This window comes from Elephas maximus, chromosome X (assembly GCF_024166365.1).
Source record: "Elephas maximus indicus isolate mEleMax1 chromosome X, mEleMax1 primary haplotype, whole genome shotgun sequence".
Taxonomy (NCBI): domain Eukaryota; kingdom Metazoa; phylum Chordata; class Mammalia; order Proboscidea; family Elephantidae; genus Elephas; species Elephas maximus.
Genome location: NC_064846.1, coordinates 26946687 through 26972919, shown reverse-complemented (window position 1 = coordinate 26972919; position 26233 = coordinate 26946687). Strand labels below are relative to the sequence as shown.

Genomic DNA, 26233 nt, shown 5'->3' with positions numbered 1-26233 from the left:
CTGAGCAAACCACAACGTACAAAGAGTTACAAATGAAAATGAACTATGAATTTCAATCTACATCATATGCTTTAAAAACAAGTGTCCGTGAACATTAGAAAATTATACTTAAAACATACAACTTAAACTTACATCTGCCGAATTAAAGACATCAGGCAACAAAAAGTTGAGTAATGCCCAGAGTTCATGCAGGTTATTCTGCAAAGGCGTTCCAGTTAGGAGCAAACGGTTAGTTGACTTGAACTCACGAACAATCTCTGAAAGCTAGAAAAAAATAGTTAGATATTAACATGCTCTTACTATTAGAACATTCAACATTTAGTTCGACTTTATCCAACCAACATTATTTTTTTCAAATAAAATAAAAACTTGAAAATTACTTTTATATGGAAAAACATCCCAATTCAGATTACATTGCTGCACTGAAGCACAACTATGCAAAATATTCTAGGCACTTCTACACTGAAAAAAAGATAGATCACATTCATACCTGAGACCCCGAGACCCTCCCGCCTTATCTCAAAAAATGGATTTTCTCCAACTTAGGTCTATCGAAAACAGTGCAGACCTTCTCCATGGAACCCAGGACAGTCACTTTATACGATAATGTTCCCTTCTCCCAACCAACCATGTTCATCTACATGCCTAGCCAAGTTCTAACTCGGCCTGGTCACAATTTTTAAGCACCAAAATTGAGCCCATTTTCCCCTATACCTTATATTAACTTCGGAAATATAAGACCACAAAAATTAAGATACCCAAAAAATCGTAAAATAGCAGCAATCTTATCAATAAAAATGCATTTGTATAATGCTTTTAAACAAGCAATTCTTTAACATGCGTCCTCTTATCAGGTATTAGTTCCAATTTGAAATTAGTATGATCCACCTGGTGGTTTTGCTCCAGTTCTGTCCCTGTTTCTCCCAAAGTAGCCCAGTGATCCAAAGAGAGGTTCATCATAATAATTGAAGCTTTTCCTACTGTCGATGGAGTTGAATGGCAAGAAATATTGATATTTTTCAATGTTAACACCACACTCTAATTCACACAAGTCAGATAATTCCAGAAAATCTTTTTTTCTAATCCATATGAATACACATAAGGCAGCTCCTCAATTAAAAAATAAGTCAGTGCAAATGATATTTGTGCACCAAATATGTAGAACAATATTAAAATACTATAGCATAAAAGAATTAGACTGTAGCAAGAGGTATAACAAATAAGCACCTAGGTTTCTCTACATTAGCAACTGTGCTCAATTTTTATTTGTCTTGTACTCAATAACTTAAATGTTAAAACCATTTTAAAAACCGACTTTCATTCGTACTCCATGAATAAAATCACAACCTTCCATCACTTTATTATTCTGAATATACAGATGTGAAGAAGCAGACCCAGTAATGAAAAGAAAACTTTAATAAAGATGTTGAGAATTGGCTTACCTTAGATTTTTCATTCTTTATTCTGTGAGCTTCATCAATGACTAGATATCGCCAATGAAACTTTTTGAATACAGATTTTTCTTTAATCACCATCTCATAAGAAGTAACACAAACATCCCACTCTCCTGGCATCATTTCATCACGAATAAAAGCAGTCTAAGGCAAAATAAAGTTCCTTATGTTAGAAAAGGCTGGCAAGATGATCATGGAACTAAGTGTCAAGAGAATATTAACAGTTCTAAGAGACCTGGTGGCGCAATGGATGAAGAACTTGGCTGCTAACTAAAAGGTTGGCAGTTCAAATCCATCCACCAGCTGCTCTGCAGGAGAAAAATGTGGCAGGCAGTCTGCTTCCGTAAAGATATACAGCCTTGGAAATTCTACCCTATCCTATAGGGTCACTATCAGTTGGAATCGATTTGATGGCAGCGGGTTTGGCTTTGTTTTGGGAATAGACTGAGCATCATTTAGTTTCATCCATTTCAGAGATGAGAAAACTGAGGCCCAAAGATACCTTGGTTGTGGTGGCCAATTATCTGGATGACATGTTAATATGTTCATCAACAGAAGGGAAGCAAAGGATTCTTTTACATAAGTATAGCACATTCCATGAACTGAAAAAATGTTCGTATCACCAGAAGATCATGAAATTATGATGCTCTGTCTTCATACCACAAGGGGTCCAAAAGGACAATAGGCAAAGTAACTGCTTTCTGAATAACACTTTCTTACCAAGACCCAAACATTACCAACATAATATAGTTTCAACAACTAGAAGGTACTCAATGTATACGTGAGTGATTACAACCCTTTGAAATTTCTTGTAAGTTCCTTCTCTTCATAGCAGGGATGAGTTATACACATTGTTAAGGGGTCAGGAAAGTCCATTCATGTTTCTGTGAAGTTTCTGGCATTATTATGAGGCTACAAATGGGGCTTGCTCTGTTTAGTACAGGAGGCTATTTAAAACTGGGTCATACTATTTAAAACTATTTTTTAAATCTTCACAGGCAGTGGACAACATGATAGCCAAAGCTGACAATGAACATTTTAACTTGCACAGACTGAATTCCAGGTGTTATGGGTCAAAATAAAACCATGAAAGTTACTGGGGAGCATCAAAATCTATATTGAAAAAGGACTGATTAGTATGGTAAATCTAAAATTAAAATGCCTAAATAAAAGTTACTGTTCAAAGTCTTTTTTCATAAATTCACAGGTATGCAATCAAACATACTGTGGACTTACTCAACAAATATTAACTGACTGCCTACTATGTAAAAGAGGATCACCTGGACCAAAGTAGACACCAGAAAAAAGGCCTCTGTAGAGATCTCAGTTGTTGTACCCTGGGAAGAGGTCGTATTTTAAAAAGTTACTTTAAGATATTAGAGACTAAGAGACAAAATAAAGAGAGCCAGGGTGCCAGACCCCACTTGGTCCTGTTAACACCTTATCCTTGTTTGATTGGGGAAATACTCAGTTTCATGGTTCCACCTACAAGTTTCATGAAGCATATGCATACTTTTTAATTTAAATTTGCTCTATTTTAAAATTTTTGTAACTACTTGATAGATTCAGAGTTAAATATCTTAACGGAACACTACCTTCCTGTTGCCATCGAGTCAATGCCGACTCATATCGACTCTACAGGACAGGGTCAAACCGCCCCAGAGGGTTTCCAGGACTGTAATCACCATAGAAGCAGACTGCCACGTCTTTCTCCCGAGGAGCAGCTGGTGGGTTGGAACCACCACACCTTTCAATTGGCAGCCAAGTGTTTTTACCACTGAACCACCAGGGTTCTCCTAACAGAACACTAAAGGTCACATAATCCAAAAGTTCTCATTTTATAGGTGTCAAAATTAAGGCCCTTTGAGACTCACTCAACATCAGTCTGTAGCAAAGCCAGAGCTAAACCCCAGATCTCCTAATTCCATGTCCACTATCTCTGAGCCCTCTGGGACAGAAAAGAAATGGATCATACGACCATGTTTGGGAATCACACCTCTGTATATTTTAGGACTACATTAGTATCAGATAGGCTCAAGAGTATCTTTAGTAATTTTCCAACTCAATATGTATCCTAGCCTACCTCAGATATTTTATTACTAAAATATTGACCTCATGAAATGTTTACAGAAGGCCAAGAAAATAGAAAGACCCACTATATCTATCCCATGTGGTGCCACGGTTCAAATTTATCCAAAACGATCTGGAATTTCTGTAAACATACCAACATCGATCTCTAAGTATTTAATATATTAATTATTTAAACCACCATGATACAATTTGGAACACTACATTTCAAACTTTTTGACCATGGCCCACAGTAAAAATACATTTAATATATTTTATGTTGCAATCCAGTGCATATATATAGAAATAGGTAACTTATAAGCTTCTCAAAATAGTACTTATTCTTATTACATATGAAATGCTCTGCTATTTTCAATTCTGTTCTATTTTATTGTTTTAAACAATAATTATCACCATTCACTAAGCTGAATTCACAACCCATCAATGGGTGGCAACCCACAATCTGAAAAACACTGACTTTGAAGACTGGTTTTCAAATTTAATTTTCAAGCTGCCAGAATCCCACCCTCCCACATGATAAAGATAAGGTAGTCGCAAGCATATCCACTCTTTCTTTAAAACTCCCAGAGATACTTGATGAAGTCCTTGGATTCTATATGATACCATTAAAAGCCACAGATTTACCTTTTTATTGGGGCATTATGAAAACACAAGCCTAGATATTTTTCTGTTCATAATCTTAAGAAATAATTTTAGCAAAAGATCAATACTTTAAAAATGCCAAGTATTATGAGGAGTGATATTATATTAAACAACAGCAGTGACCAGAAAGAGTTCTAAGTGACTAACTTGCTACTGAGAAATACCAGGCATAGGAAGAATCAAGCCTGTAATTCTAAATTTATGAGTTCAGTATTTCAATATGGAAATTATTTATAAGTTAAATTTAAATAAATTTAAGTAATTTTTCTTCAAGCAAAATGAGGAGGATAAAATTACATAATTCATTATGTTACCATTCTTTAGAGGGTATTTTTTGAAAACCTATCTAAATATGTAAAAGAGAATAAATCTTTCAACTATGTTCTCTAGAGGCAAAATAAGGATGAAGTTTAATAATATGCCTTCTAAGCTGATTATTCATTTTGGTATTTTTGCATAATTTATTATTTTTAGATTAATTCTACAGTCCTAAAACAATTATAGCCTACTAGATTGACAAATGGCTAATTTAAGAGACTAGGATTGACAAAAGCCTAGAGTTTCTAATATTATCTGAGAATGTATACAGACACGTATTTTTCCTTTCAAAGACCAAATCTGAAAGCTGTGACTATCTATGCACAAACAAAAAACACAAGGATCTCTGTACATACGGAAGAGGTTTCTTGTGTGTGTGTGCGCGTGCGCGCAAGTGCACAAGTGAAAGTCAAAAATTAAAAAAAAAATGTAGCCATGCAAATTTATATATTTTGGGCTTCAAAACAGCACAAATGACAGTGTCACCAATAAGCTATATTGTTCATAAGGCAATTTTTTAAAAATAAGAAGTCACTTAAAAGTGCAATTCAAAAATGCTTAGGTTAAATGAGCTAATTAAAAGTAAATGCGGATAAGAGCATAATAGCGGTTTGTTACTAATAGGGAACACATCTACCTCATAGGAAGGTTGTGAGAAGAAAATACATGCAAAGCACTCACAACGGAGCCTAGCATAAAGTAAGCACAACTTCAGTGTTATTTATCAGTAGTAGTAGTAATCAGCTTAAATGTATTTTATAGCAACAGTATGTTAATTTAAACAACTTCAGAAAACATTTCTTGAATAACTTGTTTAACTCATTTTGCACTTACTCTTGCATCCTTGTCTCCAACGAAACAGATAACACGGAGAGATGGGACCCACCGTTTAAACTCATTCATCCAGTTGTGTAAAGTAGACTTTGGAACCAAAACCATGTGAGGTCCAGGAATGTTTCGGTAGTGTTTCAGGTAACCAAGCAAAGCAATCGTTTGTAAAGTCTTACCAAGACCCTGCATTATCATCACAAAGGGGAAAATCCATACATGTTTATTCTTGAATGAAGCTTTCTGTTAGTAACAACGTTCGTTACAAAAGATATTTGCCAACTAGCTCACATAGGGAATTATGTTCCTGCCAATGAACAGTTAAAAGGCCTTTTTTTTTTTTTTAACATGAATAGCCACTCCAATTCAATACAGACCGCCGAGCACAAAAAGAAACCAGGAACTATTGCAGACAGTTGCTCAACAAAGATATTTTTATTCCTGAAAGAGCCAGCAATCTACTATATAATTTTATCTACTAGTAGCAAAATGAATTTTTTTGTGTGTATTTCACAATGACAGATTTCCTTTACCAAACTGCTTAGATATTGGTCTTTCTTTCCCATTGTCCCCAACAGTATTACAGCCCAGGCATTAAATATTTAGACTATGTGTCTCAAGGGGCTCGTGGCTCCATACTTGCACCTCATGCTCTTAAGGACCTAAGGAACCGTAAAAGAACAGGACTTTGCAGCCAGAAAGGGCCTAAGAGATCACCTAGTCCAGTGGACTTTTTTTTTTTTAATAATATATTGGACACCCGTGAACCCACGACCTAACTCACAGGAAAGGGAACTATGTCCTATGCTTTCTGGTTTAATCTTTATGTATGAGCTAGATTTCCTTTCATAAACCTAAGCTCCAAGCTCTTTGTATTGGGTTTATTCTATTTCATATTCCCCTAAATGAGATGGTTTTTATAGACACTGTGCATCCAAAACCTGAAAACGTTCATACTCCTTAACCAAGTAATTTCACTTCTAGGAATCTTATGGAAATAATCTGAGCAGTGCAGAAAAACTAAATGACAAATTTTTTCACAACAGCATTATTTACACATCAAGCAATCCAAAAAACTGGTGATAAGGGGAGGTGAATAAAATGATGATACCTCCCTAGGATTAGTTTTTATGCAACCATTATTTTCATAAAAATGTTTTTTAATTATGTGGAAAAGACGTATGGATGTGAAGAAATCAGAATACAAAATTACGTATATATACACACACAGTATGGTCTCACTATGTAAAATAAATACAGGGGGAAAAAGAGGAGGGGGTTAGAAGCTGGCGAAATGGACACGAAAAGAGAGAGTAGAGGGAGAGAGCGGGGCTGTCTCATTAGGGGGAGAGTAATTGGGAGTGTGTAGCAAGGTGTATATGGGTTTTTGTGTGAGAGACTGACTTAATTTGTAAACTTTCACTTAAAGAACAATAAAAATTATTTAAAAAAATAAAGAACAAGAAAAAAATGTTAACTGTAGTTATTTCTAGGTAGAATTATAATTTGCTTTTAATTTTCTTTTTTTTTTCTAAATTTTCTACAATCCTTAAAGTGTTTTTCCCTTTGTTTGTAATAAAAATACATCTGGTATGAGCATAAATTCAACCCTAAGAACCTTTAGTTCCTTCATGTTTAGACAGGCTACAGTCAAAAGGAGCTTGGGGCAAATAGCCCTGGTCCTTCTGTTGGCCAAGTAACCAAGCTACTGCCCCTCTGAGCTGATTGTAGGCTTCAACCGAGAATACACAGATATGAGGAGCTACAAACCCTTGATTTAAATGACACCCTGCCACACACCTGACAGTTGTTCAGCCAGGGATGAGTACTACCTATGGGACTGACTACCATACTAGATGATATAGGGCATATATAGTGATATGGCTCCAGAGGCACATGAATATGAGTACCCCTAGGTTGTATGGATTGAGAGCTTCCCCTGCCCCTCTCTTCAATCCTATACTATTCATTTGGTCTTAAAATATCCATCTAGTCCTTCATATACTCCCCTTATCAGCTGAAGCAGTGTCTTATATGGCCTTACTTTTTGTTGTCTTTGGTCATTTTATTTACATGCCCATGATTCCTCAATTTACTTCCCAAACCCCACTTGGCACTCTACTGTATCCAGAGTCAATATTGTTCTTTACTTTTTTGTTCCTTATTCCACCTAATCACTTTGTGACTGTTCACAAAACCAGGTGTTATTTTCATTCATGCATTCCTTCATGCACTCATTCATTCATTCATTCATTGTTTGGTTTATATACCCCGCCTCATTCCCAAAATGATTTCAAGTAGCCTACAGTGAAAACATGGAACAGAAATTAATGGTAAAATAGAAATAAAGAGAAAAAAAGGCAAGTAAGTAAGGCTAGAAAGAAAAGAACGGGAAAGAACACAATGGGCAGACCATTAAGGGTTACACAGATGCTCCATTTTGACATAATTTGGCTCTGAGCTCCCTGGAAGCCAAAGCATAAAGGAAAACAAAAATTCAAGGAGGTTTTGGGTATCATTTAAGGAAATCTCAATAAGAATTCTGTGGCCTGTAAAATTATACGTTCTAGAGGCTCCTAAACAATTCTAGACATTACAAATATCTTTTTCATTATAATAGCTAAATGAAACAACTTAGCCTCCAGGCATGGGGGGGTAGGTCAGCTCAGGCATCTCAAATTTACCTAAAAAATTACTGATAACTGAGAATGTGTTTTTAGCTACAATCTTCTTACCATTTCATCAGCCAAAATACCATTGACACCATTTTCATACAAAGAGATCAACCAGTTCAATCCCCGAATCTGATAATCTCTTAGCGGGCCTCCTTTCACATCTGGGGGGTAGAAAAAAATAAATCAAGTACGTCTCACACTATTGTTAATTCAATCAAGTAAAATTTTTCTAAAACCAAATTGAAAACAAAATCCCCACAAGTAATGAAATACTTACAAGAAGGCGACACCTCAAATCTAACACACACATTAGATGTTTTCCGACTCTCGGACAGTAGCTCTTCATCTTCTTCTTGCTCTGTGCGCCTGTGGCGGTAGCTGGAAGGAAAAAAGGAATACCTTCATACTCAATCCAAATGCTAAGGTGCTGAATGAGTTATCTAGGATCTTTCTTGGAATTTGGTAGAACCAGTCTACATTTTTACTCATTGGCTTCTAGTGAGAAAGAAATACTGTTGCTTCCAAAACATAGTTTCACTGACAGTGACTTATTTTTTTTTAATATAAAGTTATACTGAACAAGTGAAGAGTGAAAGAGTCATGAGTGGAGGGGAAGGGAGGGAAGGAGAGAAGAAAGGAGACAGAAAGATGCCAACATACTCTCCAGCAGAAATTAAGCTCTGCTTTTCATCTTTCTTCACTCGAGGACGCCCCAATTTCAAGTTCAGCGGAGATGTTGGAGATTTTTGTGCTGCAGGTTGAATGAAATGTGCAAAGAGTTCTGTCTGCTTCAGGAGAAATTCAAATCTCTTGGCTCGGTCTGCTTTCTAATGTGCAAAACAAAAAGTCAAAAAAATCACTCAGAGTTTGCTTACAAATACTTTTGTTAAACAAGCACTTACTTCGTACTATGCACTGTTCTAAGCACCTTAAACATGCTAACTCAGTTAATTCTCTTAACAAACCTATGAGCTTGGTACTAGTATCACCCCCATTTTACAAAATGATAAAATTGAGGCACAGAGAGGGTAAGTAACTTGACCAAGGTCCTACAACTAGTAAGTAGCAGAATTTGAAAAGGGTGTTTTCAAATACTTTGAACAGAAGCCAAAGGACCTGACAGACTTAGTAAATGCCTCAATAAGAAATACCCTTCTTAAAGGGTTGGGGTCCAAAAGTAAATTCTCCTTCCATACCATGATGCTTTTCAAATACTTTGAACAGAAGCCAAAGGACCTGACAGACTTAGTAAATGCCTCAATAAGAAATACCCTTCTTAAAGGGTTGGGGTCCAAAAGTAAATTCTCCTTCCATACCATGATGCTTTTCTTTTCTTAAATAGTAACAAAACTAAGCATCGAAAAATGTATCTTAAAAACAGAAACGAAAGTTATCGACTATGATACATACGTACCATAAACTAAGCTGCATCTAGAAGTCATTAAAATCTTAGACTACAGTGTCACCTTCTCTCCAAATATTTTCAATGTGATGCCACAATAATATAACAAACATTCCTCGCCTCAATTTTTAGATCACTGTAATTATATCTTAGGCTAAGTTTCTCCCCAAAGCGAGTGGGATTTGGGGAAAAGAAGTACACACATGCACATGCACACGTGTGTAGAGTTAATAATGAAGTAGTTAATATGATATATATTAACTACTAAAAGTGGACACATATTACAATTTCTCAGTAATTTTTAAAAGGGTATATAACTTATACCAGATAAGTTCAATGAAAAATTCTTCTTAACTGAAACATCTAGAAAGATCAACAGATACACATCATTCTAAATTAAGAGAAAAAATGAGGATGATCTTTTAACTCCATGTAACTTTCTGACCACAGGGTAGAGAAAATTTGATTGCAAATGAAAGATGCGTAATTAATAACACCAAGAACTTACAGAAGAGTTCGTTAACATAAATACGAGAGTTAGACAAATATATTCAGAACACTAGCTGGAAGGAGGACAAAAACTTTCCATTTTATGTTATCCTCACTGGAATGTTGTTTAAACGTTGTCGTCGTGTGCCTTTGAGTGAATTCTGATTCACGGCAACCCCATGTGACAAAGGAGAACTGCCCCATAGGGTTTTCTAGGCTGTTATGGGAGAGATTGCCAGATCTTTCTCCCACGGAGCCACTGGGTGGGTTCAATCTGTCAACCTTTAGGTTAGCAGCTTAGTGCTTAACTGTTGCAACACCAGGGTTCTTCGATGTCTACATCAGATGTGGCCTTGAACATTAAAGCATGGAATGTTGTAGAACAGTTACCAACAACCAAATATTGTACTTCACCTCTACTTAATGTTTATGCTATTACTACAAAAACAACCTCAGGAAAAAAATCAGCTCCAACAAGCTGTAACTTCTCACTTGAGTTAATCAAGTTCACTGGTTTTGAAAGATCCCAGGGCATAAAAGTCTAGTTAAAATACAGATTCTTGTGACTAAAATTTAAATAATCAAATGTATAGCAAAGCAGTATGTATGCATAACTAAGGTTAAAAAAGGTTACGCTGCTTAAATATGTAATATTTTCATGCACTGGGCAAATAGGCTTCCTTTAAGAAAGTGTACTGTCATATTACATGTTTTATAATGTGTAGTATTCAGTCAGATATTCATTCATATATCCAAAGCAAGAAGGAGAAAGGAAGCAGGTCACAAAGCAGGATTGATATTGCCACTGATATTTTCACTTGGTGGATAAAATATTTCTAACACAAAACACCTTATTTTGGTTTAAAGAGCACTGAACTAAAAGACCTGGTTTCTAGTCCCAACTATTCCATATAGCTTTTCTGATCCTTTATTTCATCTGAAAATGAGGAGATTGATTTATTCAACAAAAATCTATGATGATGGATTATATAGTTACTTTCTAATTCTAAAATCTGCAACTCTATTACATTATACATACACATGTATTTTTTCATCTTTCACATCTCTATAAAACTTAACTACAGCATTCACTATTCTACCCAAGAATATATTTACCATTTTCTCTTCATATTCTGGGTCAATTTCCTTTTCAGATTTAGAAGCTTTAGCAGCAAGTTTGAGTTGAAATGGAGCAGCACTTTTCTACAAATCCAAAATAAATAAATTATCAAATTGCAAAGTCTAAAAAATGGTCAGCCTTCTCAATTGAAGAAAGTAAAAAGTATAGACACCCTTTTATCTCGGTACAGAAGTCACTCTTGAGGTTCACCCTTCAACCCTTCAGCCAAAGATTAGGCCCATAAAACCAAACGGGACTAAATGGGCATACCAACACAGGGGCAAGATTGAGAAGGCAGGAAGGGACAGAAAAACTGATAATGGGGAACCCAAGGTCACGAAGCGAGAGTGTTGACATGTCATGGGGTTGGCCATCAATGTCACAAAACAATATGTGTATTAATTGTTTAACAAGAAACTAATTTGCTCTATAAACCTCCATCGAAAGCACAATAAAAAAAATTGTTTTAAAAAGAAAGTAAAAAGTAATTAAAATTAAACGTGTGCCATGCATGGACCAATGATGAAAGCGTGTCACGAAACAGGGCCTATAATTAATCTAGTTCTGACACCCGAGGATCTATAAAAAAACGAACTGAAAAAAATCATGAAAACCAGTGAAATAACATTAATTAAAACAAAAACCAAAAGGTGAAAACACTGAGCCTTTCCACCTATTTTTGAATTTAAAGTGTAACAAATAAGAGATTTAAAATCTAGAATATGTTAATATTATCAACTACAAATCAATGAATTCCAAGAAAAGAAATATTAATTATCAGAAACATTTCTCAATATGGTAGGAACATGCTAGACTCTCAGAAGACTGTGGTTTCTATTCCTGAAAAAACTATTTTTTAATTGTGTTTGTATTTTATTTAGAATATTTAAACTATTTTTATTTAACACCATGTGATCATACATATTTAAGATAATGAAATAGTACAGTTTCAAACTGTACTTATGTTTTATTTTCAAACAACTTATGTTTATTTTCTCCAAACAGGGAAAATAACTGCTTTAAACTATCCACATTACATACATATTTTATAGAGGCAATTTATCAGGGCTGTTAACTATTAACCTTGGATATTTAAAAAGTTGTAATTTGCTGAAAACTAACATCAATCAATTACTTCAAAATACTGAAATTCTCTGGGAGGTAACACACGCGTTGTATCCTTTATAAAGACAAGTTTGTCGTTACAAAGATAAATAGGTATACACAGCTTATGCTTCCTTCCCTGCAGGAAATCAAGATATAAAATAATTAAAACATAAATCTGCTCATCGCAAGGCAAAAGACAATTATGTTTGTGAAAACTGAAGAAAACATTTTGATTTTATCATAGCTTTTTTCAACCAGTTCCTGAACACTTAGGCCAAAACTCAACAACAGAATGTGAGCTTTAGCATAAGAAAATCATGGCTCCAAAAGCTAATATCTCTTTCAAGGTTTATTAAAATGTCTATTTGGAGGAAATCCAAATTAAGATAATGGAATTTGACCCTGGTTAGGGTCTATACTTTGGAGTGCTGATCAGATACTGTTCAGTTACTCTAACCCAAATAACAACCATCTTAATTTATAGCATCTCATATGTACACATCACCCATCAGGGATGTTTTCAGTGTAATCCTAGATGTATGGACTAGAAAATGCTAAAGATTCCCTTCAAACCCACACTTTCAAACTGTCATATTTACCATAAATCTATTATATTTTCAAAGTAACAAGAAAAATTGGGCAACAAAATATCCACCATTATCATTCCTTGAAAAGCTGTATGAAGTCTAGATCAAAACAGTGAAAATTATCTCACTTCCTATACACAAGTCTACATCTAATAATGTGGGAAGTAAGCTTCACTTACAGAAAATTAAAGCTTCAATCTTAGAGAAACATTTTACTCATTACCTTTTTGGCTTACCTTGGGTAGAATACCATAAAAAATTAATTTATATGCTAATTAAAATTCCAAATCTTGAACAGTGCTATTAAAAGCTGTGGGTAATTACTTAATTGGCACTATCTTCCAAGTAACAAATATTAAAATACCTAGCTTCTAAACCTTCTCATTTGTACGTGTATACATTATGTTTTAAAAATACTTTTCTCATACAAAAAAAAGATAAAAGGTGACTAAGATATTCTAATGAATTCCATGTGGATTTTTTCCTGGTATTCTTGATGCCATGAGAATACATTCTAAGGTCATCAAAATGCCTTGTCTTAAAGACCATGACCTTTTTCTTGACGTTTTAATTACCAAAAATACCATCTCCAATTTCTTTAGTCTTAGGTTATCCAACCACCATCACTTAAACCAAGTAAGTTCGAGAACCAGAAGGTAAGCAAATATACCTTTGAGCAGCTAAGTGTCATAAGTCAAACTACTAAATATCTACTGAATTCATCGTAAATGTGCTCTTATTCAGAGCCTAGTTTATTTGATACACAGTGAAACCTGTGAGAGCTGTAATGCAACGGGAGTGTTTCTTTTTCCAGGTCTTACAAGTTTTCCGCCTTTGACAGACTGCAGTGTTACCACTTTTCTATCACTATTAGTGGAAAATGTGTGCATTTTCCTTCTCTGACAGGTATCTGCCTTACACAGATTCCGGCTTTCACAGGTTTCACCGTATAATTCTAGCAAATTTGATAATCTGGCTTCCCACACCACAGAGAATAAAGTAAGGAGCAGATGACACGGGAAAGACTTCTAGTAGCACACTGTTAACAGCAAGAAGAACACAGGACTAATACCTGTGTTCCACTACAACAGCATTCCTTATCCTTGGTGTTCAGGTATCATTATTTCCCTTTCTCTGCTTCATCATTTGTATTTTTGCATTTTACAGAGATTTCAAATCATTTTGTTACATTTATGTCCTTCCCTTCTGATGAAAGCAGATGAGGTGTTTAAAAAGTGGTAGCTGACAGCTTGACTCTTGAGGAAGGACACCGAAAAGGTATTTAAATAATTAACACAATACTGGAAGGGCCTGGGAAGTGGGTATTTACTTTAGGGGAAACCATCTCCTGGACCTCAACTGCCTTTGTGTCAGTGTTAGATATGATAATTGATGGTCAGGAGGAAAAGGATAACTTGTACTTTTAACACACCATTTGAGGAGGCAAGGGCATTTGCAATATACTTAGATTTTCAAGGGAAAAATTAAAAAAAAAAAAGATGTAGTGACTAAAGTAGTAAACTTCAGTTATCCAGAAAGTTCCCACCATGCATTCCCATTTCCCCATGCTGAGTGGACAAATACAATTTCCGATGAGGCTACAGAGTTTATGAATCTATATATCTCATATGTATCAGGTCTGTTTTTTATGTGGTAGGGTTTTTTTAATTGATTCCCAGTCTTTTCAGAAATCGAAAAATTTATACAGCCTGGAAAATTCGACCACCTTGACCGCCACATGAAAAAAAGCTTTGCACTTTACATTTGCCCAATCTGGTGAATAGAAGGCACCTTTAGAATAAACACATTTTTTAATCTCCCAACATTTATACTGAAGCTTGGTACTTGGCCCAGCTTTTTTATCTTACTGATCCGAGTACTGTCTACATCTAAATATCTGTATGTTTTCCACGGTTTTCACTCAGCACAATTGTCTGTTTAGTCAACCCTGTAACAGTAAAATGTCACTTAAGCAAGTCCTGAATTTAAAATTGACTCTTTTAATTCAAGACAAAAGGTGTTAATTTCCCTCAAAAGCTTTTCATTTGGTCGTATGCTATCATGTAATGATTCAGACAAAGCCACTTGAGATCGCTAAAGCATAATTTTAATTACCCACCATTTTTTAAATTGTGATATGTCTACTAATAGAGAAAATCCACCCGCAAACGATCTGTTCTGCAACGTTATTAGATATCAAAAATCCATATGCCACATCCAATTTTTTTTAAACCTCAATTTTTCAGCGCGTTTCATAATTTCATTTGCACGTCTTGGTTCCACATGAAATATGCGTTATGGAAATAATACATATTTTCTGGGGTTGGCTTTAATAGGTGTCAAGTCCCTTATGTACATTAGCAGCAGCTCACCCTGGCGACGCTTGATTAAAAAAAAAAAATCAAGAAAAGAAAAAACCTGCTTGTGTCCAGGAGCCAGCAGCGCCCACTAGGAGAGGGAGGCGGAAGCCTGGGAGGCGTGGGGCCGGATTGGGGGACCATTTGGGTGGCCCTGGAGTGAAACACTATACCGTCGGGGGCGGGGCGGGAGGGAGTGGGGGTGCATACGTTGGAAATTTTCCTAAGCCAAGGTCCACGGTTCCTCAGCTTGCGGCTGGGGGGCACGCCGCGGATAGCTCGCTTTCTCGGGGTGACACCCCCCACTTCAGCAGGCAGGGACAGAAAGAACAAGGAATGATTTTCTTCTGCCATCCAAAAGGCCGACATTGCCAAGCAAAGAAAGAAATGTCTTCCCTCTCATCCTGCGCCCCCCAACCACCAGCACCTTGAAACGCAAAGAAAAAACCAGCCGCAGCGAAGCCCCTGCGGCGCGAGGGTGGGATTGAAGGGCCCAGATTTCCCAAGCGGAGGCCGCCGGGAAGGGAGGGCGCGCGGAGAGGGAAAGGGAGCGGCGGCGGCGGCGGCGGCGGCGGCGGCGGCGGGTTCCTGCACCGCCCCACCTCCCCGCCGTCCCCCAGTTCCGGGAATGGGGAGGGGGCCGGGGCTGTCGCGGGGCTCCGCAGCCCCCGGCCCGGCTCCCGCGCCCTCCGGCCCGCGCCGCGCCCCGCCCCCGCCGGCTGGCGGCGACAGGAAGGGGGAGGGGAGGCCGGCTGGCCGCGCCACCGCCCCCCGCCCGCGCCCGCCGCCCCCAGCCCTGCGGCGCTGCCTCCGGAGGTACCTGTCGGCGCCGAAAGGTCAGGGTTGGGGCCCTCGGCGGGGTCAGGCCCGCGTTTGTCCGCCCCCCACACACACCCCCTTCCTCTCTACCTCGTTCTTCTCGCCCTTCTCCGTGGCCGCGGTGGCTTCGGTGCCCGCGGCGGCCGCTCCCTCCTGCTTCGAGGTGGACGGCCCCGGCTGCTCGTCCTCTAGGACCACGATTGTGGCGGTCGCATCAGCGGCTGCCACGGTGGCTGCCACTGCGGCGGTGTCCGGCTCCATGGCGTTGGAGCAGGGACGAGGAAGGGGACGAGGGCTCCGGGGCGGCGACAGTGGCTGCTCTGGAAAGAGCTAGATGGAGCCGGGGTGAGGAATCACTCCGCTTCCAACCCCTTCGCTCGGCCCCCCCTTCTTTAAATAACCCTCAACCCTGCCCCACTTCCGTCCACCCACCCTACGTCATGGCCTCCCCCCGTCGCCCTCCCCCCTGCCTCCACCCCCCCTCAACGATCGCGAGACTCCCCCTCCCCACCCAGAGCCCGGGCGGGCCCCGCGCGACCAACTGTTGCCTGGGTGTGGGGCGCGGACAGGGGTGGAAGCGGGAACCCACGGCCACGGCCCCCTACAAATCTTCTTCCCCACACGCCCCCAACAGTCAGCCGAGCTCCCCTCGCAGAAGTGTGCAGAAGGAATCCTCTTTGCCTGAAATCTGCTCTTTGTACCTCAGGGCGCTCTCCCCTCCTTGCACAAAGAACTTTTCCTCGGCTTCTAACTGTTCTGTAGCAGGTCATTCTTACCGTTTTCAAAACCCGGAACGCCTCTGGGGACTGACCTTTCCCAGGTCTCTAAGCGGGAATTGGTGGAGCTATACCTACCATCCTAAATTCTTCAAAAGGAGAAGCACTCCTTGCATCTCCTGATTGCAGCTGCAAACACTCACAAGGCAAAGCCTGGCTCTTGGGTTTTATGCATGTTTGCTCTTTTTTCCAACTCTGATACCTGTCAGAAGGCCCATCTGCAGAACCTTTCTTTTGCCTTAGCCACTGAATTTTAAAACTCCTGGGGGGCAAGGTCAAGGGTCCCAGAGAATCTGAGGTAGCATATGGTGGGTACCAAGTACGTGTGATTGGATTGAATCGCTGTGATTTTTTTAGTGCTCTTCCTATTCACACTCCCTTTGTTGTTATTTGGTAGTAATTGAGCACTGATGATATACATGATTATGGGTATGAAAGCACTTTGTAAAGGGTGCAACACTATGCAAAGGAACTATTAAATATTATTGTTACTATTTCTCCTCAACATTTATTTTGATCCATAATGAGAAGATTTACATCCAAGCTTTCAAATTTCAGTCATTAGGGACACAAGATAACAAAACATACAAAAAACAGCATAGCAAACAACAACCACAAAGTCTACAATTTCCAAAATGAAGCAAATACTTCCCAAAGTGAAAAAAAACAAATCATGGTTAATTTCCCTTGATGTTGTTAGGTGCCGTCGGGTCAGCTCTGACTCATAGCGACCCTATGGGACAGAATAGAACTGCGCCATAGGGTTTCCAAGGAGCATCTGGTGGATTCAAACTGCTGACCTTTTGGTCAGCCACCATAGCTCTTAACCACTGTGCCACCAGGGCTCAAATTCCCTTGATAGACCCTCCATACCCTCTTAATGGGTATGGGTTTATACCCTCCTAAATTACCAATCTTAAATGAGGTGTGTGTGATATCTGGAAACAGCAGGAAAGCGTTCCCTCCCCCCCCCCAAAAAAAACCCTTTTCCCTGGGGATTATATTCTAAATTCCTTTCTGCTTTAAAAATGTGAATCCTTAATGCAAAAACCATGTGACCTTTTCAGCTATTATTGAATCATTTACACCTTAGTGCAAATGAGTGTATGATCCTATCTGGGAACTGACTTTGAGTGAGAAAAAAAAAAGAGGCTAAGAGCAGGACACTGGTGACTGAAGGGGTGTGCTGCTGAAAGCAGGGGCTGATAGTGCTGGTTACTTTTATTATGTTCCTCTCACTTAGATTCCCACTGCCCCCGGCCCCCATGTTTCTTAGCCTGGAGTGCACATGTGTACTATCCAAGGGGAAATAGGGAGCCTCAGTAAAAAATGGCTCATGTTTCTGGAGCATCAACTTTACTCAAAAAATGGCACAAAATTAAGCCTCTTAACTGATCATTTTAAACACAGTTTTTTTCTATTAAAATGCGCAGATGTATTAAGGAGTGGACTGCAGAATTTGGAGTGTCTCCAAAGAAAAGCTTGAAACTTCCAGTTAGACATTCTCACCCTTTCCCACTCCCTGTTCAATCTTTAAAGGCCCTTTGGTGGGAAAGTTCAAAAAGGACCATAAGACACAATGCTGTAATTCATGCACCCACCTAACTTAAGAAGAGCCCTTCCAGATAATGGCAGTGGAGGATTTCTTTGTCACCAAGCTGTGAGTATGGGGGAAACCCTGGTGGTGTAGTGGTTAAGTGCTATGGCTGCTAACCAAAGGTCGGCAGTTCGAATCTGCCAGGCGCTCCTTGGAATCTCTATAGGGCAGTTTTACTCTGTCCTATAGGGTTTTTTATAGGGTTGCTATGAGTTGAAATCAACTCGATGGCAGCGGGTTTCGTTTTGGTATGGTGGGTATGGGAAGATAGGATCCCATTTCTTCTCCTGGGGCTTCAAAGGAGAAAGGCTCAAGAAATATTGGTTAAATGTAACCAATGTCACTGAACAAATTGTGCAGAAATTGTTAAATGGGAACTGAATAAACTTTCACCAAAAACTCAATAAAATATTATTTAAAAAAAAATAAATATTGTGTATTGATGTGCTCCTGCTTGCAAGGAAACTTTATTCCACTGTATTTCTCATGGCAAAATGTACAGCATACTCGTTATATTGTGGGTTCAGTGCACTTTTGTGAGGAAATCTGAGAAACTCATCCCTTTATAACACCTTTTCTGTGGAAACGTGTTCCAAGTTCCAAAAAAAAAAAAGAACTTAGAAATTAATTTGGGGGACAGAACATATGTGTACATTGAAGATTTTTCATGTATGTATAATATGATCCTCCATTTTCTAGAAGACACCACTGAAAATGCTCCCAAGTATATGAATTTGGCCGTAAAGATCGATGCTTGGTCAATAGTCCTTGCCACAGGATTCATGTAAACACTGCCCTTTGACTTGTGGCAGCAGCTGCTATTTACAGAGCATGTGCTACCCCTATTTGCAAATCTGTCTAAAATTCGTGATCTATAGACTTTGTTCAACAAGAGTTACCTCTCTTCTGATCTTATTCAGCACCTTGCTCTGTTACTGCTTTCTCCTGTTATGTGTCTTCATTCAAAATGGTCTTTAATTGCTCCACTCTCTTGGGGTTGGAGAACAAAGCAACATTTTTATAAAGAACTATGAGACCATATTTGGGAACCTCAAAGTGAATGCTAGTCTACTGGACAATGTGTCCATGTTGGCAGATTGTGAATGTTGTAGAGGTTGTCCAGTAGTCATTTTCACATAGCCCAACTTGTTTTGCTACCAGAATGCAGGTCCACTGGTGGTATTAAATGTTTTTGTAAAGTTCATAAAGGCAAGGTCAAGGGCTTGATGTTCCTTCTCTTATCCTGTGTCTGAAATTTATCATCAAAACCACAGTATGACTTAAAACCACATTGTTATCCCACTGGTGACTGTTCTTTAGAAGCTAGTACGAAAGATTCTGGCTGGTCACACTGTCTTGCTTAAAACTCTAGTAACCATGCTGTTCATATCAGTAAACTTTCTCACCATTCTTCTTGAAGACACTTATGATGATGGCCTCTTTGAAAATGTGATATTTCTTTGCTGCCGTGTATGCTAAAGAAAAGGAAATAGTAACAGCTTTTTTTTTTTTAGTATATTGGGGTTTTTTTTGTGTTTTAGTATACTTCTATTGTTTCTCGAGCACCCGCTGTTGTATCAGGACTGTGCTAGGTTCTTTCCATATGATGTGTAATAAAAAAAAAAAAGTTTTTTTTTAATTGCCATGATAATTCCATGAAACAAATATTATTATCCCTATTTTCCAGATGAGAAAACTGAGAGTCAGAGAGGCTAAATAACTCATCTGAGGTTCCACAGCTAGTAAGTGACCAAAGCCAGATTCAAATCCTGGACTGTCTGGCTCCACACCTCATCTTTCCACTTCACCTTTATTAAGTTCTCTATTCTTCACAGGGCTTTCTCCTGGACAGTAGAAATCATATTGAGAAAATGGTGGAAAAATATGTCTGCCACCTGTTGCTAGCTTTATGAGGAAACATTGTCACTCTTACAGCTCTGGTAGTATGTACTTATCCAGATAACTTCTTTAGCTCTACATAAATGTGTAAGGTGTAAGGTGGAAATTGGAGAATAATTTGGGATTCTTGCATGTACCTAAAATATATTCTCAGAACAGTAATGGGACTTGGGACAATTAAGATACCAAAACCCATTTGCTGTCAAGTCAATTCCGATTCATAGAGACGCTATAGGACAGAGTAGAACTGCCCCCATGGAGTTTCCAAGGTTGTAACCTTTACAGAACTCTATGGGGACAGTTCTACTCTGTCCTATAAGGTCGCTATGAGTCAGAATCGACTCCACGGCAACAGGTTTGGGTTTTTTTGGGCGGGGGGAGTTAGTCTTTATGGGAGCAGACCGCCACATTTTTCTCCCCGCGGAGCAACTGGTAGGTTCAAACTGCTGACCTTCTGGTTAGCAGCTGAGAGCTTAACCACTGTGCCACCAGGGCTCCTTAATTAAAGGAGGGGGAAAACCTAATGGAAATAACTTAGATATCCAAGAGAGGATTTGCAAAACATTGTATAGTATATTCACAAATGGAATACTATGTGGCCATTAAGAATGATTACCTAAATATGTATCTGTTGACATGGAAAATATGTTCCTCATATATTAAGTGAAAAAAGGGCAGACAACAAAATAGAGTGATCCCATTAAAAAAATAAATAATCCATTTACATAAATATATTTCCATAAAACAAAAAGCCTGGAAGGTTCTACTCCAAATGTTAGCAGTAGTTATAGCAAGGTGGTGGAATTCTGAATGATTTTTTTCTTACATTTGCTTCTCTATTCTAATTTTTCTCAGTGAAGGTATATTACTTTTATAATAAATAACTAATGTTTTAAAAGGTGAGTCAAAAAACATCGCTTGAAACTGGACAGATTGAAATAATCCTGGCAGAAGGAGTATGTACTAGTGGACAGGGTGAGTCAAAAAAAAAAAAGAAAAAGACGAATTTCGTACTGAAGACACAGTGCAGTTGTTTACTGTGTCATGTAATGCAATATATATTGTAGTGTTTACAAGAAGGTTACCTGGTTGAGGAAGTGTTTTTGACATTATGTTTTTAAGTTGTATGTAAAAGGATTTTTCTACTTTGAAAATAATCAAGCAAAACCTAGCTCAAAAAAAAAACTCAAGAAAAAGATATTGCAAATTTTTTGAAATGCTCTCTTCTGTGAAATTCTATCCACCAATACATGCCCTAGAACATGAAACAGATGCTAAATAATCCTAACTGAGTTTGCTATAGGCACAGTATTATCTCTGCTGAACGTTCTCAGAGGCCGCCTAGCACAGTAATTACCAGCTTGGGCTCTAGAGTCAGGGAGACCTAGAGTTGGAATTCTAGCAAATGATTTAACCTCCCTAAGCCTCAAATTTGCATCTATAAAATGGATATAAGGATACCTAACTCAAAGGAGTTTTATGAGGATTAAATGAAAAAGTGTATGTAAAACATTTAGCACGGTCTTGCCATGTAATATGCACTCAGTGGACGGTAGTTAACAAAAAGTCAAAAAAGGGGTGAGTGCTTTGAGCTTTAGACTGAGCCAAGGAGAAAGCCAGAATATGGGAGATTAAGTCTGAAGTCAGTCCTAAACCAAAGTGGGAATAATGCAGAACTGTTGTTTGCCAGGAGCCCTGGTGGCACAGTGATTAAGAGCTTGCCTGCAAACCAAAATGTTAGCAGTTCAAATCCACTAGCTGCTCCTTGGAAACCCTATGGGGCAGTTCTACTCTGTCCTATACGGTTGCTGTGAGTCAGAATCGACTCCACAGCAATGGGTTTGGTTTGGTTTTTGGGGGGTTGTTTGCCAAGTTAATTTTCTCCGTGTTCATTATCATTTACTAGGGTCAACAATTTGGCTCCATTGCACTTTCCCAAAGGTACCTTCTGAAGAATGGCAGTAAATAGGAGAGAAGGTCAGGACACTCCCCTGCATAGACTGTGTCCTCCTTGAGGATGGAAACCATATCTGACTCATCTTTGTTAAAGGAGTAAATGAAATGAGGTAGGAGGGAAGGGGGTCCAAGGGCTGGCTTCCTAGCCACACTGTGTCCTCCACCCTCCACATGTACCCTTCAAACTCTATGTTGCTGCTGTGGTTTCTCTCATTTTTCCTCCTTCATCTTTGGCCCTAGGTGTCCATTTTTGCTAGATTTCACAAGCATAATAATATATTTATGTAACAGTTATCAAGGCTCTTGTATAGCTTATCCACTATGCACAGAACAAGATACCAAGACAGGGCTTCGAACAGGTTCATTCCGGTTCAAACCCCTGCTGAAAATTTGCATTTCTAACAAGTTAAGAGAAACAAGTTACCTGCTGAGAATTTCCAAATGTACTGAACCAGAATCTACATTTTTAACAAGATCCCCAGGTGATTCTTACATACAACTTCCTGGGACTTGTTAGAAGTAGTTCTCAAACTTTAGCATATCAGTATCACCTGGAGGACTTGTTCAAACACAGGTGGCTGGGTCTATCTCCAGAGTTTCTGAATCAGGTTTGGGGTGGAGTTAAGAATTTGCATTTCTAACAAGTTCCTAGGTGGTGCTGATGCTGCTGGCTGGAGACCACACTCTGAGAACCAGTGCCCTAGAACTAAAAAAAAAAAAAAAAATTTTTTTTTTTTTTTAAGGATTGGCAAATTTTTTCCGTAAAGGGCCAGGTAGTAAATATTGAGGCTTTGTGGGCCATAAGTGCTCTGTTGCAACTACTCAAATCTGCCATTGTAACATGAAAGCAGCCATAGACAATAGTGAAACAAATGAGTATGGCTGGGTTCCAATAAAACTTCATTTATGGCCACTGAAATTTGAATTTCATATAATGAAATGTTATTCTCCTTTTTATTTCTTCAACAATTTAAAAAAAAATGTAAAGGCCATTCTTAGCTCGAGGGCCATACAAAAAACAGTGGGCTATGTTCGCCCACCCCTGTGTAAAAGAGACTTGGTATGGAAGGAAGGCAAAACAAACACAAGTGGGGAAAAAAAAAACATAACAAAGCAATAAGCACACAAATAGGTGTTTAGCCTCAATAGTTGTTGTTTTTGTTGCTGCCCTTGGTTGCTGTTGAGTTGATTTCGACTCCTGGAGACCCCATGTGTGTCAGAGTAGAACTGCTCTATAGGGTTTTCACAGCTGTGACCTTCTGGAAGCATATCACCAGGCCTGTCTTCCAAGGTGCCTCTGAGTGGGTTCGAACTGCCAACCTTTCAGTTAGTAGTCGAGCACTTAAGCGTTTGTGCCACCCAGGTTGGGTAGTCATCAGGGAAATGTAAGGTAAAACCACAATGAGCTACTACTACACATCCACTAAAAAAAAAAAAACTAGAATGGCTAAATTTTTTAAAGACTGACAATACCAAGAGTTGATGAGAATGGGGAGGAATAACTCATACAGTGCAGGTGAGAGTGTAAATTGTACAATTACTTTGAAAATCAGTTTAGCATTATTAACTAGAGTTGAACACCTGTGCACCGTATTGTAGACACAGAGATGTGCCACCCAGATTCTCTTTCAAGGAAGGACGTTCTGCCCAGATACGGAGAATACAATCAGCAGATAGCCTCTAGCTGTCAGCTCCTTGAGGGTCTACCTTAGATACAGAGAGCTGCTTTGCCCAAGGTCATGCCCTTCCTAAGGTGATTAAGCAAGGCAGGGGCGTAAAGGACCCTTTTCCATGGTTGTTGCAGAACACACTGATAGGTACTACTTGTTCCAAAGCTCCATGCCAGGGTGACTCAAGCCTTGCCCGATTTGTATCACAGTTCATCTTCTCCCTCTGCCCAATCTACTTGCTCCACCTTTCTTTCACGGTTGTTGATTCCTAATAAACATCTCGTACCCAACACTCCATCTCAGCTTCTGCTTCTGGAGACCCAAACCTTCGATACCTTTGACCTAGCAATTCCACCAGAATTATGTACCCTATAAGGAACCCTGGTATCACGACAGTTAAGCACTCAGCTGCTAACCAAAAGGTTGGCGGTTCAAACCCACCCAAAGGTTCTATGGGAGAAAGACCTGGTAATCTGCTTCCATAAAGATTATAGCCAAGAAAGCCCTATAGGGCAGTTCTACTCTGTCACATGGAATTGCTATGAGTTGGAGTCAACTCGACAGCATTCAATAACAAAACCCTAGAGAAAATCATTCATATGTGCCCTGAAAGACATGTACAAGAATGTTCATAGCAGCTTTTGTTTGTAATAGCTAACTACTGGAAACCACCTAAATGTCCATCAACAGGGGAATGAATGAATTGTGATATATTTATGCAACGGAATGTAATGCATCAGTGAAAATGAATGACAGTTATATGCAACAACATGCATTACATAATACTCAGTGAAATCAGCAGTATACAGAAGAGTACATAGGAGTCCCTGGGTGGCACAAATGGTTAGGCATTCAACTACCGGCCAAAAGGTTGGTGGTTTGAACCTACCCAGAAGTGCCTTGAAAGACAGGCCTGGCAATCTGCTTCCGAAAGGTGACAGCCTTGGAAACCCTGTGGGGCACAGTTCTACTCTGACAACAACAGCAGCAACAAAGGAGCATATACTGTAGTATGCCATTCATCTGAAGTTCAAAAACAGGTAAAAGTAAACTATATGGCTACATTCATACGTGATAAAACTAAAGGAAAACAAGGAAATAATTATCATAGAAGTCAAAATAGTGATTATATCTAGGGATGATCTTCAAAATGTTTAATGACCAGTATGGCATCTATAAGTCGAAATCGACTCGATGGCAGTGGGTTTTTTTTATGGCATACAGGTTGATCAATCCAAAAAGACAGGAGCCTTAATGCCTCATCAGTGTATGCTGACTCAGTGTCAGCCCTGGTTTAATCCTGGCCAGGGGAAGAAGAGGTGATCAGAGAGGGACACCACGTTGAGGGGTGACTTCCAAAGTGCTAACAATGTTCAATTTCTTGACTTGGATAGAGGTTACATGGGCATTTGGCTTATAATTACGTGTTAAAGTGTATGTATATATTTTATGCACATTAGAAGGAAGAAAAGCTAGGTGTACCATACCCAAACCAAACTCATCGCCATAGAGTAAAGCCTGACTCATAGTGACCCTATAGAACAAAGTAGAACTGCCCCCATAGGGTTTCCAAGACTGTAATCTTTACAGAAGCAGACTGGCACATCTTTCTCCCATGGAGCAGCTGGTGGGTTCGAACCACTGAACATTTGATTAACAGCCAAGCGCTTTAACCACTGTGCCACCAGGGCTCCCTTCAGATATACCATCCCGTTACCATCAAGTCAAATATGTAAATTAATGTTTTATAAATGGTCTTTTTAAAAAATGTGTCTATAAAGCACTGAGGATTTGGTGGGCAAGCAGAGATAAGAATGATCAGAGCTCATCATGCGCTTACTCATTCTGTAACAATATGATACAAAACAGACCTTGAAAAGTTCCAAGAAGTTCTATAAGAAGTACACAGAGACAGTGTTGTTCAGAAAAGGGAGCATTCCTTTCCTGTTGAAAGTGACAAGAGAAAAGCTTCAAAGGTGGAACACCATTTGAGGTGAGCATTGAAGAACAGAGAGAATTCCAGCAGGTATGACTGCAAATGAAGTCGTGGGGAAGACAAAGCATTAACAGTGAGATGGAAGTAAGAAGTGGTAGCATGTGATCAAGAAATCCAATAAGTCAAATTGATTAGAGCAGCATTTCCCAATTTGTTTTCATGCTTAACATCCTTAGGAAAAATTTAAATCATTCTTTATTCTCTGCCAGGGAGAGTTATATATTCCATAGATACCTGTAGAACAGCTACTGTGCTGGGTACTAGGTATACAACAATTAGCAAGACGGACAAGATTTTGGAGTTTAGACTGCCTGTATCTCAACTTAAGTTCTTTCTAGAGGCACTATTCTTCTCTGAGAGCAGAAAACAATCTTATCTGGGTAAACTCAGTCAATTCAATGTTTTTTGTTTGTTTCTTTCTTTCTTTGTTCATTTGTTTTTTTTTAGTATTCC

At 38.8% G+C, this 26233-nt stretch overlaps 1 protein-coding gene across 6 annotated transcripts in view; it reads right to left on the bottom strand.

The window, feature by feature from the left end:
* The window catches only part of SMARCA1 (SWI/SNF related, matrix associated, actin dependent regulator of chromatin, subfamily a, member 1), a 70022-nt gene extending 53376 nt beyond the window's left edge, over window positions 1-16646 (bottom strand). For 3 of the 6 annotated variants that reach the window (XM_049871979.1, XM_049871981.1, XM_049871980.1), the window contains exons 1-9: window positions 16588-16646; window positions 15977-16216; window positions 11013-11099; window positions 8666-8832; window positions 8283-8383; window positions 8066-8166; window positions 5337-5516; window positions 1443-1598; window positions 133-264 (exon numbers count right to left, since the gene is read on the bottom strand). In XM_049871979.1, coding sequence (XP_049727936.1) covers window positions 133-264; window positions 1443-1598; window positions 5337-5516; window positions 8066-8166; window positions 8283-8383; window positions 8666-8832; window positions 11013-11099; window positions 15977-16147 — 1095 coding nt within the window. In that variant the 5' untranslated portion in view covers window positions 16148-16216; window positions 16588-16646. The remainder of the gene's footprint in view (window positions 1-132; window positions 265-1442; window positions 1599-5336; window positions 5517-8065; window positions 8167-8282; window positions 8384-8665; window positions 8833-11012; window positions 11100-15976; window positions 16217-16587) is intronic. The other 3 variants (XM_049871977.1, XM_049871978.1, XM_049871982.1) reach the window with 2 other exon arrangements.
* Window positions 16647-26233: the final 9587 nt, after the last annotated feature.